Source organism: Neopsephotus bourkii, unplaced genomic scaffold (genome assembly GCF_033783945.1).
Source record: "Neopsephotus bourkii isolate Nb327-2 ecotype Australia unplaced genomic scaffold, CSIRO-AGI_Nbou_v1 NB_1707, whole genome shotgun sequence".
In the NCBI taxonomy this organism is placed as follows: Eukaryota; Metazoa; Chordata; class Aves; order Psittaciformes; family Psittacidae; genus Neopsephotus; species Neopsephotus bourkii.
This window is the reverse complement of record NW_026902181.1, coordinates 2,623,822-2,639,784: the sequence shown is the minus strand read 5'-3', so window position 1 is coordinate 2,639,784 and position 15,963 is coordinate 2,623,822. Positions and strand designations below refer to the sequence as shown.

The following is a 15,963-nucleotide window of genomic DNA, read 5'->3' as shown; positions in this document are numbered from 1 at the left end:
GACACTGCGGGCCGTACCTGAGGTGGCGGCCCGGAAGGAGACGCCTCCTGCCCGCTGACCTCCCCAGCAAAAGGGCTCCGGGCCTCTGTCAGAGGCCTGGTGCGGCGGGACAGGAGCTTTACCTCAACATTAGCAAGGTTTTATCTCAGCATTGCCGGGATTTTTACCTTAGCCGACGGGCCTCGCTCTGGCGGCAGTAACCGCCGCTCATCCACCTCGCCCCCGGCCGGCAGAGAAACGAGAAGAGAGCTGGCGCTAACAAGACACCAGGCATCGCCGCCGCCCCAGTCAGCACCGCCTCCTACAGCAACGATCCCCTTTCCCGGCTGTCCCGGCGGCGGCGGCGGGCGCCAATGAGGCGGCGCGTCCCGACGGCAGGATCCAGTGGGCGGGCGCGGGGGGCGGGTCGCTGGCCGGGGGGGGGGCGGTGGCAGCACGCTCGGTTGTGAGTGAGTGAGTGTGTGTGTGAGTGAGTGCCATGGCCGGAGCCCGCTGAGAGTGACAATAGGAGTGAGCCGGAGCGCGACCCCGAAGCTCACCGGGATCCCCCCTCTTACCTGAGCCAGCCGCCGGCGGAAGAGGCCTTCCCTCCCCTCCCAGCACCGCCGCGCCGCTCGCCCGCCCTGCCCCCCCCCCCCGGCCGCCCTCGCCGCGCCCGCCGCTCCCCCTCGGCTCGGCCCGCACTCGGCTCCCCTCGCGCCCCCCCTCCCCCCCCGCCTCCTCAGGGCCCCTCCGCAGGGCTCCGCCGGGAATGTGAAAGAGGCAGCAGCCATCGCAGGCAGCGGGCCGCGCCGAGTGCATGGGACTGAGCGGAGCCCGAGCAGCCGCCCGCTCCTGAACCCGCCGCCAACGCCGCCCTGCGCTGGGGAGGCCGCCAACGCCGCCGAGGCCTACAGGCTCCTGCGCCGCCGCCGCGGCAGGGACCGAGCCCGGCGCGTAGTACATTCGGGCCGCCGCCGCCAGGCATCGGCCGCGCTTCACCAAGCCCGGCTCAAGCCACCGCCTCCTTTCCGTCTCCGGCTTCTCTACCAGGAGAGTCAAGGTAACTCCATCCCTCCGTCCCTCTGCGCCGGCCCGCGGGGGAGAGGTGAGGCGGCGGTGGTGCGGGCAGGAGGCGCGGGCGGGCCGGGGCGGGGGAGAGGCCGAGGGGCGATGAGGAGGCGCGGGGGGCTGCGGGGAGGACATGTTCCAGCTGCGGTGCTTCGCGGCTCCTTTCTGGAATTGACAGCCGATAGCAGCAGGCGGGAGGCAGCTAATTACACCTCTCTTTCCCCGGGCGGGTAGCGAGCCTCCTGCTCCTTCCCTGGTGGTGGTATCCGTCGGTATTTTCATGTTCACTCGCCTCTCTGTGCATTGCACCCCCCCTACCCCGGGAACCAGCACATCTGATGTGCGTGGCTTCCTATTTACCAAAATACTTAGGGAATAAATTAAGATCCCCTGCTGAAAGAACCAAGAAGCAGTGGCTGTGTTTGCAGCTTTCCCATTCGCACACAATAAATAATCTCCACCACCACCCCCCCCGCCGTTCTTTGAAACAGTGTATTTCACTGTGATAGTGTATTCAGGGAAGCGAATGTTCATTTGGAGAGATAAAAACAAAGATCAGTGTTTACTGTAAGGTTGTTAGGTTGGATGTATTCTTGTTGAATTAGAATTAGATTTTAATAATTTATAAAGCAGGTTAGGGAAACTGTTACTAAATTTACAGCAGAGAAGTGTCAGTAAAGCTTCTTGCTGACACAATGATCCTGCAGTTTAAGTGATCTACTTTAGCCCCTGCCCATTATTATTATTTTTTGTAATTTAATTTTGAGAGAGCATGAAAACATTTCTGCAGAAATGGTTCCACTTTACTGGTGCACGTGATGAGGAGGTGAATCTTTTTTTTAAGAGATGAAATAGGGCCAAGCAATTCAGGTTTTAAGAATATATTTTTGCTGATATTTCCAAAATTTGGTTTATGTAACAGGTAACTTTGTGTTTGCATGTTTTTTTAGTGGACTGTTGAAATCTTAGAAGTGGGTTGCTAAAGTAGAGGCCATTCTATTTCAGTTTATCTTTTTAATTTATTAATCTTGGCTGGGGCCTGAATGCCCTGGTGATGGTGGCATTTTTTTTCCCCGAATGATAAACAAGACCAGTTTAAGGTACGGGTTCATGTTGCTGATAGTATATTTAGAAAGCATATCTACAAATCAAAAAGATGGAGCAAGGCTTTTTCATTATTGTAATGCCAGCTGCACAGTTCAGCTTCTGGGTGCTGCACATACTTCCTGGAAGAAGCTATGGAGTTTATACTTCCATTTTTGATAGATTTAGTGCACATATATGTAATTTTGTTTTGGAACTTGTTTACACTGTTGCAATAAATAATACTTTCTAAAGCTTTTCTTACAAAAGACAAAGCCAAACATGTCTGTTTCAGTGGATTTAATAATTTATGAAGCATATGAGTAACCAAATATTTTAATAAAACCAGCACTCTAAAGTGTTCTCTATATTGTGGAATCAACTTCTTTTAGCATACGACTCACTTTGGTAATTGAAGTCAACAGACATTGAGGATGAGTAATGCTTTCCAAGGACACGTTCTAAGACCCTGATCCTGCAAATGCTTATGCCGATGCTTAACTTTGCACAAGTGGGTAGCCTTACTCAAATCAACAGAGCTGCTCTTGTTAACGATTGTGTTATTAATGCAGATAGCTCTGTTGATTTCAGCAGAGGTACACATGCTTGTGAAGTTAACTGTACACGGAGCTGCGTGGAATATGTAGGCCTAAATTCCTCCTGTCTCATTTCCCTTAAGTATTACTCATGTATTTCACCAAGATGTGATGGGCCTTTTTAGCAGCCAGGACAAGGCTGGTAAATACAATAGCTGCATGATTAATTCACTGTTTAAATGTTTGCTTTCATTATTTCATAGTAGTAGGGAATCAGATGCAGGAGTACTACTAAGGCAAGTTTTTTAGAAAGAAGCAACACTTATTTTTTCGACTGGCTAATAGAGCTGGGAAACAAACGAACTTTTGCTTGCAGAAACCTTTTTTTGGCTCTTTGCCTCTCCTGCAAACCTTGTTTGGTTTATGCCCTTAGAAAGTTATGCTTACCACACTGCAATTCTTACAGAAATGCCAGAAGGTGTAATAACTGTGTATAAATAAGCTTACAAGAAAATAACTGAGTATTTCTAAAGTGGAGAATAAAGAGGTAATATGTAGAATTTGTCGGTGTTAGTGAAATCGTGAAGCATAGCAGTACTTTTTGTTATACTTTCTTAAATTTCAATAACAACTTGTATGCAGGTGTGGCAGAAAATAAACTGAACATTTCTTCTGTCTTTTTTTTTTTTTTGTCCTGTGCATGTTGATGACTGTAATGGCAAAAAAACAGTTGCCCTTTTTGTGTACCCATTCTTTCGCATGTGTGGTCCTTTGAAGAATGAGTTGAAATTACTTTATCCCAAAGAATATGTGGTTAAGGCGACAATCCTATGTCAAGTCTATAGGTTTATGAAGTTCTATTGACTTAATGATGTCAGTACTAGGTCTGAATTTTTTTGTGGCAGGATTTTGCAAATGGGAGACACAGATGGAAAAAGTGAGAATTATTACACTGTTGCATTAAGTTTATTCCGTGTAATTTGTACGTACGTTGGTGGGTTAGCTCTCAGTCTGTCTGGGTGACTCTTCAATAGGAGAGTGGTGCTGAAAGAAGATGAGTTTTTGAAAATTTAAGTTAATCTTTACCCACTTGGAATATGTTGGTAACATTTGTTTTCCTTCAGTAGGGATATGTCCTCAGCACCAACTACTCCTCCATCAGTGGATAAAGTAGACGGATTTTCTCGAAAGTCCGTCAGAAAAGCCAGACAGAAGAGGTCACAAAGCTCCTCCCAGTTTAGGTCTCAGGGCAAGCCTATCGAGTTAACTCCCCTGCCTCTGCTAAAAGGTAAGATCAAGAATGAGTTTTAATAAATAAAACAATAGCAATTTTACTCTACAGTCAACTTCCAAAATCAAAAGTATTCTATTGCCTGAAATCACAAGGAGATTTTGTCAGCAATGAGAAATGTTTCATGCCAGAAATGTATGTATTTAAGATCTACACAATATTTTATCAGTGATTTGAGGGTATGGTAATTGTTTGCAATACTTTTGAAGTTTTAAATGCTGATGTTGACCTCTACCATGACTTGAATTTTCAAGGTACTCAGGCTATGTGTGAGTATTTTAGTTAGTGAATCCTCAGCAGTTGATGTAGATGAAGAATAATTTTGGTAAGCCTAAATTGAGTTGTGAGCAGAGGGAAACTTTTTTTTTTAATCTTTCCTTGATGTGTGGGTTTGCAGCTTGAGACAGTGGGGCCAAATTCAGCCCACAGGCATATTTTGAATGCCCTACAGCAAGTCATAGTGGGGAGATGGGACCCCCTCTCATATCTCTTGTGAATTGGTAGCTCCAAGCTCCTAATTTCTGGTGAGTTTTGAAATCGAAAGGTCCATGAGCTGCAGCCTCTCAAGGGGGAAGATGCTGCCAATCAGGTCTTAGGCAAGACACTACTGTTTTGAGACCCTGTGTATCCCAGCTCTGGTTGAGTTTCTGCTGGCAGATTTAACCTCTAATTTGGGAAAGAAAATTATGATCCAGCTTACTACTCTTGAAAGGATGCCAATATCTCTGTAATATATTGAATGTTTCCCTAAATTTCAGTTGTCACTGAATTTCAGTACAAATCCAGGGGTCAAAAGCACCTATTAGAATTATGTCTGTCTGTTGAAGAAGCGGGAATTGCCTTTCAGAAGCATTGCTTTTACACTGAATTCTCAAATTGTTTATTTAGATTTGTGGATCTCTTTCATTGATATTCTTATTTTCTGCTATAAATGGTGAAAATAAGCACGGTTGGTGCTGATAATTCTGGAAAATAGGAATATTAATAGGTTTAATATTGTTTGTCCGATTTTTGTTTAGTGGGCCAGTGTAATTCCCACTTTCTCTCTTCTACCTATTTGCTAGATTTGTTAATCAGAGTATTGAAATACATAATAAATAAGTAATTGCACTTTAGTTTCATTCTTAACCCCGCTTTTTTATAAGAAAAGTTGCAAAAACCCTCCCACAAAACAATACCAACCCCCCCCCCCCTTCCTGTCATGGGGGTTGGTGTATCTTTTAATTTAGTAAAAATGTATGGCTTTTAATTTAGTAAAAAGTAAGATTCTAGGATTAGTCCTAGTGGAGTTGTCATTAAAGTATTGGGGACTTCTTTCTGTGACATACCTGTAAGAATGCAGAAATGGCCATACTGGGTCAAAAGAAAGGTATGTTCAGCCCCACTGCATTACTCTGACAGTAACCAGCTTGGAAGCAGAGAGGGCAGAATAGGAGGCACAGAGTGGTGCTGTACTGGAGTGCTCGCCCTGTTCAGCATTTCTCAATGTAGGGTCAGTTGGAGCCAGTAGCTTTGACTTAGTCTGCAATGAGTACTATTTTCTGACATTGTCTTGTTTTGTGATGGTATGGTAAAGAAGCAAATGCACCTTTCAAATAATTTTAAAGCTCAGTTTTATATTCTTCAGGTCATTTTTGGTACGCAGGTAATTTCCTTTGAAAATACTAGCTGCTTCAGAAGGTGAATGGAGTTTATCCTTTGGTTTAAATGGGCAAATTACTGGAAAACATTGAGATTTGTGTAAATGAAGAAATTGACGTTAGAATAATTTTGTTCTGTTGTGTAGCCCCATTCAGGGAATAAACCAGGCATGTGCAGAAGCATAAGAAAAATGTTGCTGTTGTCTGAAGACCTGGTTTTGCAGAAATGGAGGCATATACAGGTGCTTAATTTGACAACTGTAGTTAGTCCCATGGATTGAGATATAAAACCATAATAAGATAAAGCAAACAGATGGGGAGCAGAGATCGGTGATGAGGCATTTATGATTAGTGTCATAATGAGTTATAGTGGTCCAGCTTCAAATTAAGAATCTGATTCTGTGAGTTAGTTTTCCCTCTTTGACTTAATGCATATTCCCAGAGGTGCAGGGGTCTACCTGTGCAGATTAACTTGCAGGATTTGGGCTTAACAGTTTGTCTGAAACTGCAGTGGTATTGGTCTCTGCGGAAGGGATACTTGCAGTTAAAAAATCATGCTGCTGTTTGGAAATATTCTTGGCCTACATTAGATTTGTAACATTCAGGATTATTAAACCTGAAGGAAGTGAGATAACAATTTTCTCCTGCATTTTTCATACTTTTCTTGGCCAATTACCCCAAAATCCTAATTTTTTTAAACTCTTAGATTTGCGCTTACCTTCAAACAGTTGACTAGTCCTATTACTTAAGTCCAGTAACCATATGACTTCCGGTTTTATCCTTATTGTTTGTGTCTTTCAAACCAAAGTAGAACAGAGATTTCAACAAAATAGCTTCTGAAAGTCTCAGAAAAAGTCTCCGTTTGGAGATCTATAGGTGTGTATTTAAATTTCTTGTTTTGGGTGAATTTCAAGTTTAATTAAACTTCTTAAGAAATACCCGTGAAGGAAAGTTTTAGAGGACAGACTTTGAATTCAACCTTAGATGTATTGCATATTCACAATGCAGGAACTTTGCTGACAGAAATAGACATGCTATGCCCCTTCTTTTTTTTTTCCCTTTTTTTTTTTTTTAGTAGCTATTTTGCATATTGGCATTCCCAGGCTGCCTTCTGTCATACAGTAATTTTATGGACTTCAGCATCTTCTTTGATTACAAGAACCATGTATGCAGAAAGCTAGATAAATGCTTAGTCCATTCTTTGCAAGTTTTTGTACTATGCCTGTCACCATAATGATTTGAGCACCTTCCAGTAGTGTATTAAGTGACGTGACTACACATCTGTCACATCTTATCTGTTCTCATTCCTTTCCCTAGGGGCAGAGTCATATATAGTGAAATGGCTTGTTTTGGTAGTGTTCTAATGCAGTCTGTTGCCTTCTGTGAACATACATGCCTGTATTGCAAAAACAGATAAGTTAGTGTTGTTGTTGTTCATTTGGTAAAAAAAATATTTCATGAGGGGAAAATAGAAAAGACGCTGTATTTTGATGCTGTGTACAAGTCTGAGGGATAAGCTGCTACTTAGAAAATGTAGTAAGAAGAACTGGAATTTTCCGTATTGCTTATTGTAAGAAAAAACTATAGAGAAATGAAGTTGTTACTGTGGTATTTGTTTGCTTTAAAGTGTGTATTGTATCTTTTTGTAAACAAGCATTTAATGTATTTAGAAAATAACGTCTTCTGAGGCTGCCAAAAAGCAGTTCTGTTCACCTACAGTAAGGTCTTAACTTCTCAGAAAAACTAAATATTTTTGTTTGTTGTGTTGTGACTTTAATTTGGAGTTATCTTTTAAAATATGACTAATATCCAGTAGAACAGCCTTCCTCCTTTGTTTCAAGTGTAGAGGAATGGGATGAGAAGTGCATATGGGAGTTATGATACAATTGGCCTGTATTTTCACTATGTGTACCCTTACGTATATTTCAATCTCGCATTTTTAAATGTTTGCAGGCTCTTGCCTGCAACTATATGTTGCAGTGCATTATGGCTCCTGATTTTTGCTTTATTTTTAAAGGGGCTGTTGGTATCATCAAGGCTGGCAGGTGCCTTAGGTACCTGGATGTGGGACAGCAGTCGTGGTGAAAGGCCCTTTTCCAGGATTGAGTATTTCCACCTCTGAGCCTGAGTCAAACCCAGCCCAAATTTGTTAATCAAGTCTGTGGCATGCACCAAATCGTGCTTGCTCTGTAGATGAGATAGTACTGTGTGTGCATTGGACAGGTGTATTATTTTCTTTTATTTTGTACTCTTTTTACTTGGTCTCTAGAGGTAGATCAGTAGGAGTGCAATGTTAGAAAGCAATTGGTAGGAAAAAAGTATACTGTAGTTAGTACTGGACATGTGAAAACAGAGCAGTTTCATTTTTACCTGTATAGGGGGAGTTAATTTGTGTTTCTGCCAGTATCTGTAATGGCATGGGAGTACCCAGAGGATGGAGACATACATATAGATGTTTAAAAAGATCATATGCCTTATGTATACTTTTAGCATTTTGAGAAATTGTACAAAATATTAGCATACAATTCACAGTATTGTTCCCATCCCCCTTGCCCTCATTAAAAATATGTAAGTTGGGTAAAGCAAACCATCCAAAAGTAAGACTGTTAAATTTTAAATCCGTGTATCCCATTTTTGTAATGTCAAGGTGTGCCTACGTTTTCCTATCATCCTCCCACATTTAACAATGATCTGATATGATTAGTGTAAGTTACTTTCAGGTTTTCTGAAACTATTATGTATTTTTGTTGAAAACAGCTCAAAGTATGATTTTTATTTTTAGAAAACTTTTCTTCCTTAAAATAGGCACTTGGAACAGAAGTTCTCTGTCAACAATACCAATTGCTTTGCTACCTCAATATTATGAAATTTATTGAGCTTCTAATACATTTATCAGATAGTTTCCATGGCATTAAGGAGTTGCTGTACTGGCAACAAAAGAGCATTGCATAGTCAAAAAGGGAAAATATCTTCACTTGTTTGCTTTTGATCATTATATTATGGGAATAGGACCACAATCCCAAATGGGAGAAGGACTTCACAGAATCATAGAATGGTTTGGGATGGAAGCAACCTTAAGGATCATCTAGTTCAAACCCCCTGCCACAGGTAGGGACACCTTGCACTAGACCAAATTGCTCAATGCCCTGTCCAATCTGGCCTTGAACGTTTCAGGGATGGGGCAACCACAGCTTCTCTGGCCAGCCTGTTCCAGTATCTCACCCCCCTCACAGGGAAGAATTTCTTCCTAATATCAATCCTAGATCTCCCCTCTGTCAATTTAAAGCCATTCCCTCTTGTCCTGTTACTACACGCTTTTAAAAAAGTCTCTCTAGCTTTCTTGTATGAGGTATTGATATATAAGGTTCTTGTCATACGTAACTAATTTCTTCACTTTCCTCTTGTGGTCTTGATAGTTGTTTTTTAATATATACTTTATTTTTTTCAAAATCTGGTGGGTGTAGGAAAATTCTTTGCAATAATCTTACAGATTTCTGATTGTTTCTGATGGTGTTTAGAAAGGGCCATATGCTAATAACATTGTGTCTTTTTGAAATTTTTTTCTGCTTGTTACTGTCTCCTACAATTGAAATGTAGTTTTGCGTAGCCACATTTGTCGAGAATGTGTAGAAATGCTGACTTAAACTTTAGATCATAATAAAAGAATACTTCCTTATCTTAACAGTGTATTAGTGGAACTGTGGTTGCTGAGAAACTGTAAGCTTAGCCTTGATCTTCTAATATTTCCATTCAGTTGTCTTTTTTTATTTCTTACTCTCTTTAGGTCTGGTGATTTTCCTATAGCAATAGTTGGGGGGGTGAGGAAGAAAGGTGAGAAGCTGGCGAAGGTGGGCTTGTTTTGGTTTGCTTTGCTTTTTAATATGAAGCCTTCAGTATAATTGTTTTACTTCCAGAATTTCTAAGTCTACCTGCTGGAAATTGGAAATGTGGAAATGTTAAGGAATGATCATCATTCCCGCATCTTCCTTTTCTATTTTCTTTCTTTTTTTTTTTTTTTTTAAGTTGTTTAAACAGTGAAGTAACTTGTAATCACTCTGTAAAATGTATTTCTATACTTTTCACGACATTGAGTCTAAAATCTTGGTAATTTTATGCAGGAGCACGTAGACTTTACCATCATTAGAAACTTTAGTTTTCAGTCTGTATTTGTACGATAGGTCTCCCAAATATGTTTCCCAATATTATTTATTTCTTTTAATAATATTACATTTTTCTTCTCTGTGTTTAAGTGTAACCTTATGGGTCTGTAATAGAACCTCCTATTTCTGTAGTCCCTCCTTTATTTTCCTTTCCTTTGAGAAAGAAAGCTTCTGGCTTAGCCGTGCAATTATTTCTGTTTAGTATACATGATTGTTGAAGTATAATGCTGCCTTTATAATTGATTTTGATATCAAACTTTACTGTTGTGAAAGGTAAATTTTTTAATATCTCTGGAATTTTGTGTATATAAAATTTGTGGGTTTAAATCAAATGTGTATAATAGTAAATATATATAACTTGTTTATATGCAGATATATATCATATATAAAGTTTAGAGTTTGTGCTTATTTAATTTTCTGTTCTCATTTAAAACTCAGTACTTTTAGTGAGATACTAATTCTGTTCATTGATAAAGCTCTGTAGTCAGGAAGCAGTCCCTTCACGTTCATCTGTTGTAAGCTACTGCCTCCCTGAGAAAAGAGCACTTTCATTTATGCTTTCTGGGGAGTGGGAGGAGGACAGAAAACTATTTTTACATGCAGGGTAATTCCCTTTCACCTACAGTTTTTTCATTCAAGTTATTACTGTTTCTTCAGCTCAGTCAGGCAAAAATCCTTAAAAGTAACAGATGAGGGGACTCAGAGTTCAAAACAGTTTTGGTAGGGTTGGACATTTAATGGCTTAGTGATGGCACCGTGTAATCTTGGTAACTGTCTAATTCACAAATATCAGCAGTGGACAAACATTAGAAGTTAAAGAAAATCTCTTAGAAAAATACTACAGTCTTCTTTCAGAAGGATATGGCAGAGCTTATACAAGTTTGAAACCTCACTGATTGTGTCAGTCTTCATTGCAGATGCAGTTACATGAGGTTTTTTTTCTGATGATGAAACTTCTTTGAGAAGTTCCCAAGCATATACCACAGTGCACTGCCTTTCATTTGTGCTAAGACAAGTGTCTGTGGGGCCACAGTATAAACAGATTGTTAAAAACATTTCACCTTCTCCTAATTTTAGTGATGTGGTTACTCCAGTGTCTTCTCAAACAGTTAATTAAGCAGAACCGAAATAGTGGTGAACTTTTATACAGGGTTGATGGCTTCTGTGTGTGTGGTTATCTGCTTAAAAATAAAATAAAAAAGAAAACCAAAATTGCTGCAGTTACAGTCTAAGGATTTTTATCAAGCATTTTCAAAAGGTAAGGCGGCTGTCCAAAGAGCTGGTGTAAAAGACTTTTGTGCCCTCAGTTGTTGCACTTGACTGAAAAAATTGTCTGTTTTGAACAAAGTCCTGAAGTCAAGCTATAGGGGAATCAGTTGTCACAGTATGTCTGATATTAAGTCTTACAGCAAGTTGTGTTGCTTGAAAACAATGTAATGGAAGGATTTTATTTTAAAACACTTTAACTGGAGCACCTTCCATATGAAGACAGGCTCAGGAAGCTGGGGCTGTTCAGCCTGGAAAAGAGAAGCTGTGTGGAGACCTCACAGCAGCCTTCCAACATCTGAAGGGGGCCTATAAGGATGCTGGAGAAGGACTCTTCATCAGGGACTGTAGTGATAGGACATGGGGTAATGGGTTTAAACTAAAACAGAGGGAGTTCAGGTTGTGAGGGTGATGAGGCTCTGGAACAGGTTGCCAAAAGTAGTGGTAAATGCTCTATTCCTGGCAGTGTTCAAAGCCAGCTTGGACAGAGCCTTGGCCAACATGGTCTAGTGTGAAAAATGTTTGGAGTCTTTAAGAAAAAATAACAGTGGTTTGCACTGTATGTGGGCTGTAGTTTTCTGTTGGATTCCTGAAAGATTTTCAGGAAGTTCTAACAATATGTTCTGTGAGACCTCTAATTTTTTCACCATGCTTGTGATATTTATCTACCTGATCTGAACCGGCCTTTTGTGGTTTGGGATTTTTGTACCTCTTTGCAGTGTCACGAGTTTAATATTATTGTGACTTTCTTGGCTGCTTTTTTGTGTGTGCTTATACGAAACCTGAATTTTCAGGTGGCAGTAAATTTGTTTGTTGCTCTCAAGATTTTGAATATATTGTTAATTATATACGGATTAAGTTGCAAAGGAAAACTGCTGCAACTTAAGTTTCTCATATTACAAATTGATATTGGGAATAGTCAGAAGCTGACAAAAGGATGATTCCAGATTCTAGTGGAGTTAAATATTCTTATTTTTCTTTTATGTTGCCCAGTAAGATGTAATGTGAATGCCTAAACTTCCATTAGTTTTCTTGGGAAGTTTAGCTCACGTGCTCTCCCCTCTCACGTTCCAGCAGCAGGGCATAGATGTTAGATGCAGTGTCTTTATAAATTATGAAGTCTATCTAGTATGTGTTTTCTGACTTCTCACAAGGTTAACTGTTCAAAGCTGTTTATAGAGAATCTATTTTCCCATCTATGTGGAAACAAAGGCGCAAAAGGTGTTGATTACAGTTGAGACAGTACTTGAATCACTGTATAGAATGTAACTTATTTGTTGAATATTGTCTGTTACTGAGGAATAAATTTGGCAGCATGTTATCTTTGGTGTTTTCAAATAGCATTTTTGGGATAGCTTTTTGCAGAAGTTGAGGTGGTACTGTGTAACTAGTCATGGTTCTCCTTCACTTTCCCTTTATCCCACCCGACCCATACTTCTCCTTTCTTCTTCTTTGCTTGTTTATCACTGCTTTCGTTACTCCCACTTCTTCCTATAACCTCTGATGGGTACAATTCACTCATTTTTCCACAAGAGGGTGATAAAACTCACTGATACATGTGAAAACAAGCTCCAGGTAGGGTGGATAGCAGAGGTTATTGAAAATCTCAAAATGATAAAATTAGCTATATTTCTAAAGAAAAAAACAGTGTGTGTTCTTCCCAAGCTCTATCAGTGTGTTAATAGTGGTTGTTTGCACCTCTGGAGACAAGCCTAGGCCTGTCAGGATGGAGATCCACCCTGTGAAAAGCATGCCAGCTCCATGATCCCTCTGTTTCAGTAATCAGACCGTACTGCAAGGCAGTGTTCCCTTTCTGTTATTCATGCTATAATTTTCTCTGTGCTTTCTCCTCCATGCAATCTCTTGATGTTTCTGTTGGTTTTGTTGGGCCTTCATTCCCCCCCCCCCCCCAACTTATTGGAGGAAACAGAACCTTCCTTTCCACCAGTGCTAAGAAACTGCAGTGGCTGGGATTTCTGTTCATGTTTTAAAGGTGCAGAAATGGTTAAAAGGCAAAGCAAAGAGGGTGAGAAAATAAATAACCACTGCTGTGATTTACCTCTTATAGAGGTTCTTAGTAGATAGAAATCTATATCTGCTTTTGGCTGAACCTAGACCTTAACAGGTATTTTACTCAAGAATAAACACCACTATAGTTTTAGTTTCTATTTTTAGTACTAGAAATGATGATGGAGAGAAGTGGTTATTGGTCCTCCTGAGAAGAGCAGCTCCAGAATTGTCTGTCTTGTGATGGATTTAGTGGCTGAAGTTAGAACTTTAGCAGTGCAATTGTCTCATGGTATGTTGGATGCAAAGGTAGAGGAGCAGAGCTGTTAGGTGTGTTGGGAGGGTTGGAATGCAAGGCTATTTAGATGCACTTTGAGGAAGACACAGCATATCAATGAGGTTGCTAGCCTGTATTTTGGATGCCATCATCTTAAAAAAAGTGTCCGTTGCTGTGAACTGCTTTAGAATATAGTCTGAGCAGCCAGACTTGACTTGTGGCTAATGAGATTTAAAGAACTGCAGCAAGTCCCAGTATTAAGAGAAAAGAGCAAATGGGATTTATATTGTGGGTTAGGAATAAGGTAGACAGTGGAAAGATTCGTGGAAAGTTGTAGATGCTTCATTGTGAGGAGTCAAAGGAGTCGTGGCAAGGAAGGACAAAGGAACAAAATATTTGAGATTATGTTTACTCCATCATCCTATTAACTGTGAAATTCCAGGTCACAAAAGGAAATTTCTCACTCTTCCTTAATTTCAGGAAGAAGTGATAAATCAAAATGATTCAGTCTTTTAAGAAAAAGACAACCACAGAGTCAGTAATTTCATCAGAATATCTCAATATTTTGTCTCCTTCCAATAGTAGGGAGTTCCAAAGGCAGGAAAAATGCAGAGTTCCACAGGACAAGTCTGTTCCCCTTCCTGTTCTTTCAGTGTCCTATTGTCCCTAAACTACCACATCCATAATGCACACAGTCAAGTTCAACAAACAGCATTTGGAGCATCATGCTTCATGGGCAAGAAGGGCTAAGTTTAAGGTTTGGTTAAGGTAGCTTCTCATCTCAAGTGGGACAAATTCTTCCAACTAACACACCTGGGAGGGGGGGGATGACGGACATCCCTACTCCAAAGCAGCCCTTCTACAAAATTAAAACTAACCCTTATGAAACCCAAATAATACTTAGAACTTCTGTATATACTTCTGATCTGGTTCTGACAGAGTGTAAGGGGACTGGAGAGATTCAAATTTACATTAGCAATGTAACAGTATTTTTCCTAAGTTTTTAGGGTATTCTGATGAAGGAATGGCATAATATCTGGAAACAGAGGTGGCTAAAAGCAGGTTTTGAAGTGTGTCCTCAGGAAGTTTCTTTTTTTTTCTGCTTGGTAAGAAACAGTCATTCCTGTTTCACAAACTGTCCCAATCCAGGATTTTTCAGAGATGAGGATTGACATGCCTTTCAGAATAGATTCTGAGGTGACCTCATTTGCCAGAAGTTCATTGTTGATGTCTCCTTGTTTTGCATCCTAGCATGAACAGATAATTGCACTACAGCAAAAAGTCATTTGAGAGCCAACATTTTCAAAGTTACTTCAGTTGTGGTGAAATGTGCCAAGCCTTCATGGTCAATAAAGAGCACATAGTTTGGAAATGAATGTATTTTCATGTTTATTTGTTTTTTGGATACTTCTGGATGAACCCCCCCGATATTTACAGTATAACAGAACAGCTCTATAACGCCACATAATATTCAATAATAAAGCACAGACTATTTTTCATTACAGTTAATCTCTTTAGAGGGAGCATTCAGTACTTAATATTTTTGCCCATGTTGTTTTAATTTTCTTTAACAACAGGACCTATCTTGTGTCCAGAGCTGCAGCAAAGATAGTTGAATATTGCCAACCCGCGTGTGCTTATTTTCAGGAGAGGAGTCAAATAAGCAAAAGGAAAGTAATTCAGACTTCTCCCCCTATTCCTAGATTCGGTGGCCAGATAGACTACCCCGTCTTTTTTATGCTCATGCTGCATTTGTGGTTAATGCATTTTTTCTGCATTGTTGTTTCCCAGGTTTCTTGTCCATACTGAATATCTATATTTGGGATTATTTCCTCCCAGTTGTATCAGTATGGTGTTTTTCCATACTGAATTTCACTTTATTTTCAGGCTATGTAAGGAATTTGCTTAGGTTCCTTTGTATTGTTTCTGACTTTACTGCTACTCAAAGTTCCTTATTTAATATCCTCAGAAGATGTTATCTATATGCTATTTTAATCATATAGATCATTAAGGAAGTTATTAATGTCTGGACTAAATTGAATCTTATATCTCATTGGCATTTCTTTCCAGCTGGATACTTTGAGATTTTTATCCTTTTATTTCTAGACTTTTCGGCAGTACAGTGTTTCTCAGCCTCTCCTACCCCCCAAAATTGGAATGAGTTTTAGACATAGGACTTTAGGGGAAAACAGAAGTGTGATTCATGCTGGAATAGAGTAAACTCTGTAAACCCAATTACAATCAAAATTGAATCTGTATTATAATAATTCTGTATATATCTTCGCATTGATTTCAACATGCTGTCTTTGTACTTTAATTTGTACAGTAGTAGTTCTTAAATGATAAATTATTAAGTAAATATTTTCCTAGTGGAATATGCTTTCTATTTCTGTATATCATCTTGAGAACAGAATGTGATTCCTTTCTGTGGGGTCAGCTATTTGAAATACTTGACTGTGTTTGTTCTAACTACATAATCTATAATCCTCAATATGTCTTTAATCCACTTTATCTCCTACAGAACTACGTCTTTGGAATAGGGAAGAATATAGTGTGAGAGAATCTAACGGCATAAAATTTAGGAAGTTTAAATCCATTTCTGAGGTCAGCATTTATAGATCTTGCCAAATGACTGGTAGAATAAATGACTAGT

At 39.9% G+C, this 15,963-nt stretch overlaps 1 protein-coding gene across 3 annotated transcripts in view; it reads left to right on the top strand.

Annotated features, from left to right (window-relative positions):
• The first annotated feature begins 335 nt into the window (after positions 1 to 335).
• PPP2R5E (protein phosphatase 2 regulatory subunit B'epsilon) overlaps positions 336 to 15,963 on the top strand; it is a 73,472-nt gene continuing 57,844 nt past the window's right edge. Inside the window, exons 1-2 of one of the 3 annotated variants that reach the window (XM_061376262.1) lie at positions 336 to 1,042; positions 3,794 to 3,957. In XM_061376262.1, the coding sequence (XP_061232246.1) occupies positions 3,801 to 3,957 (157 nt within the window). In that variant the 5' untranslated portion in view covers positions 336 to 1,042; positions 3,794 to 3,800. The remainder of the gene's footprint in view (positions 1,043 to 3,793; positions 3,958 to 15,963) is intronic. The other 2 variants (XM_061376261.1, XM_061376260.1) reach the window with 2 other exon arrangements.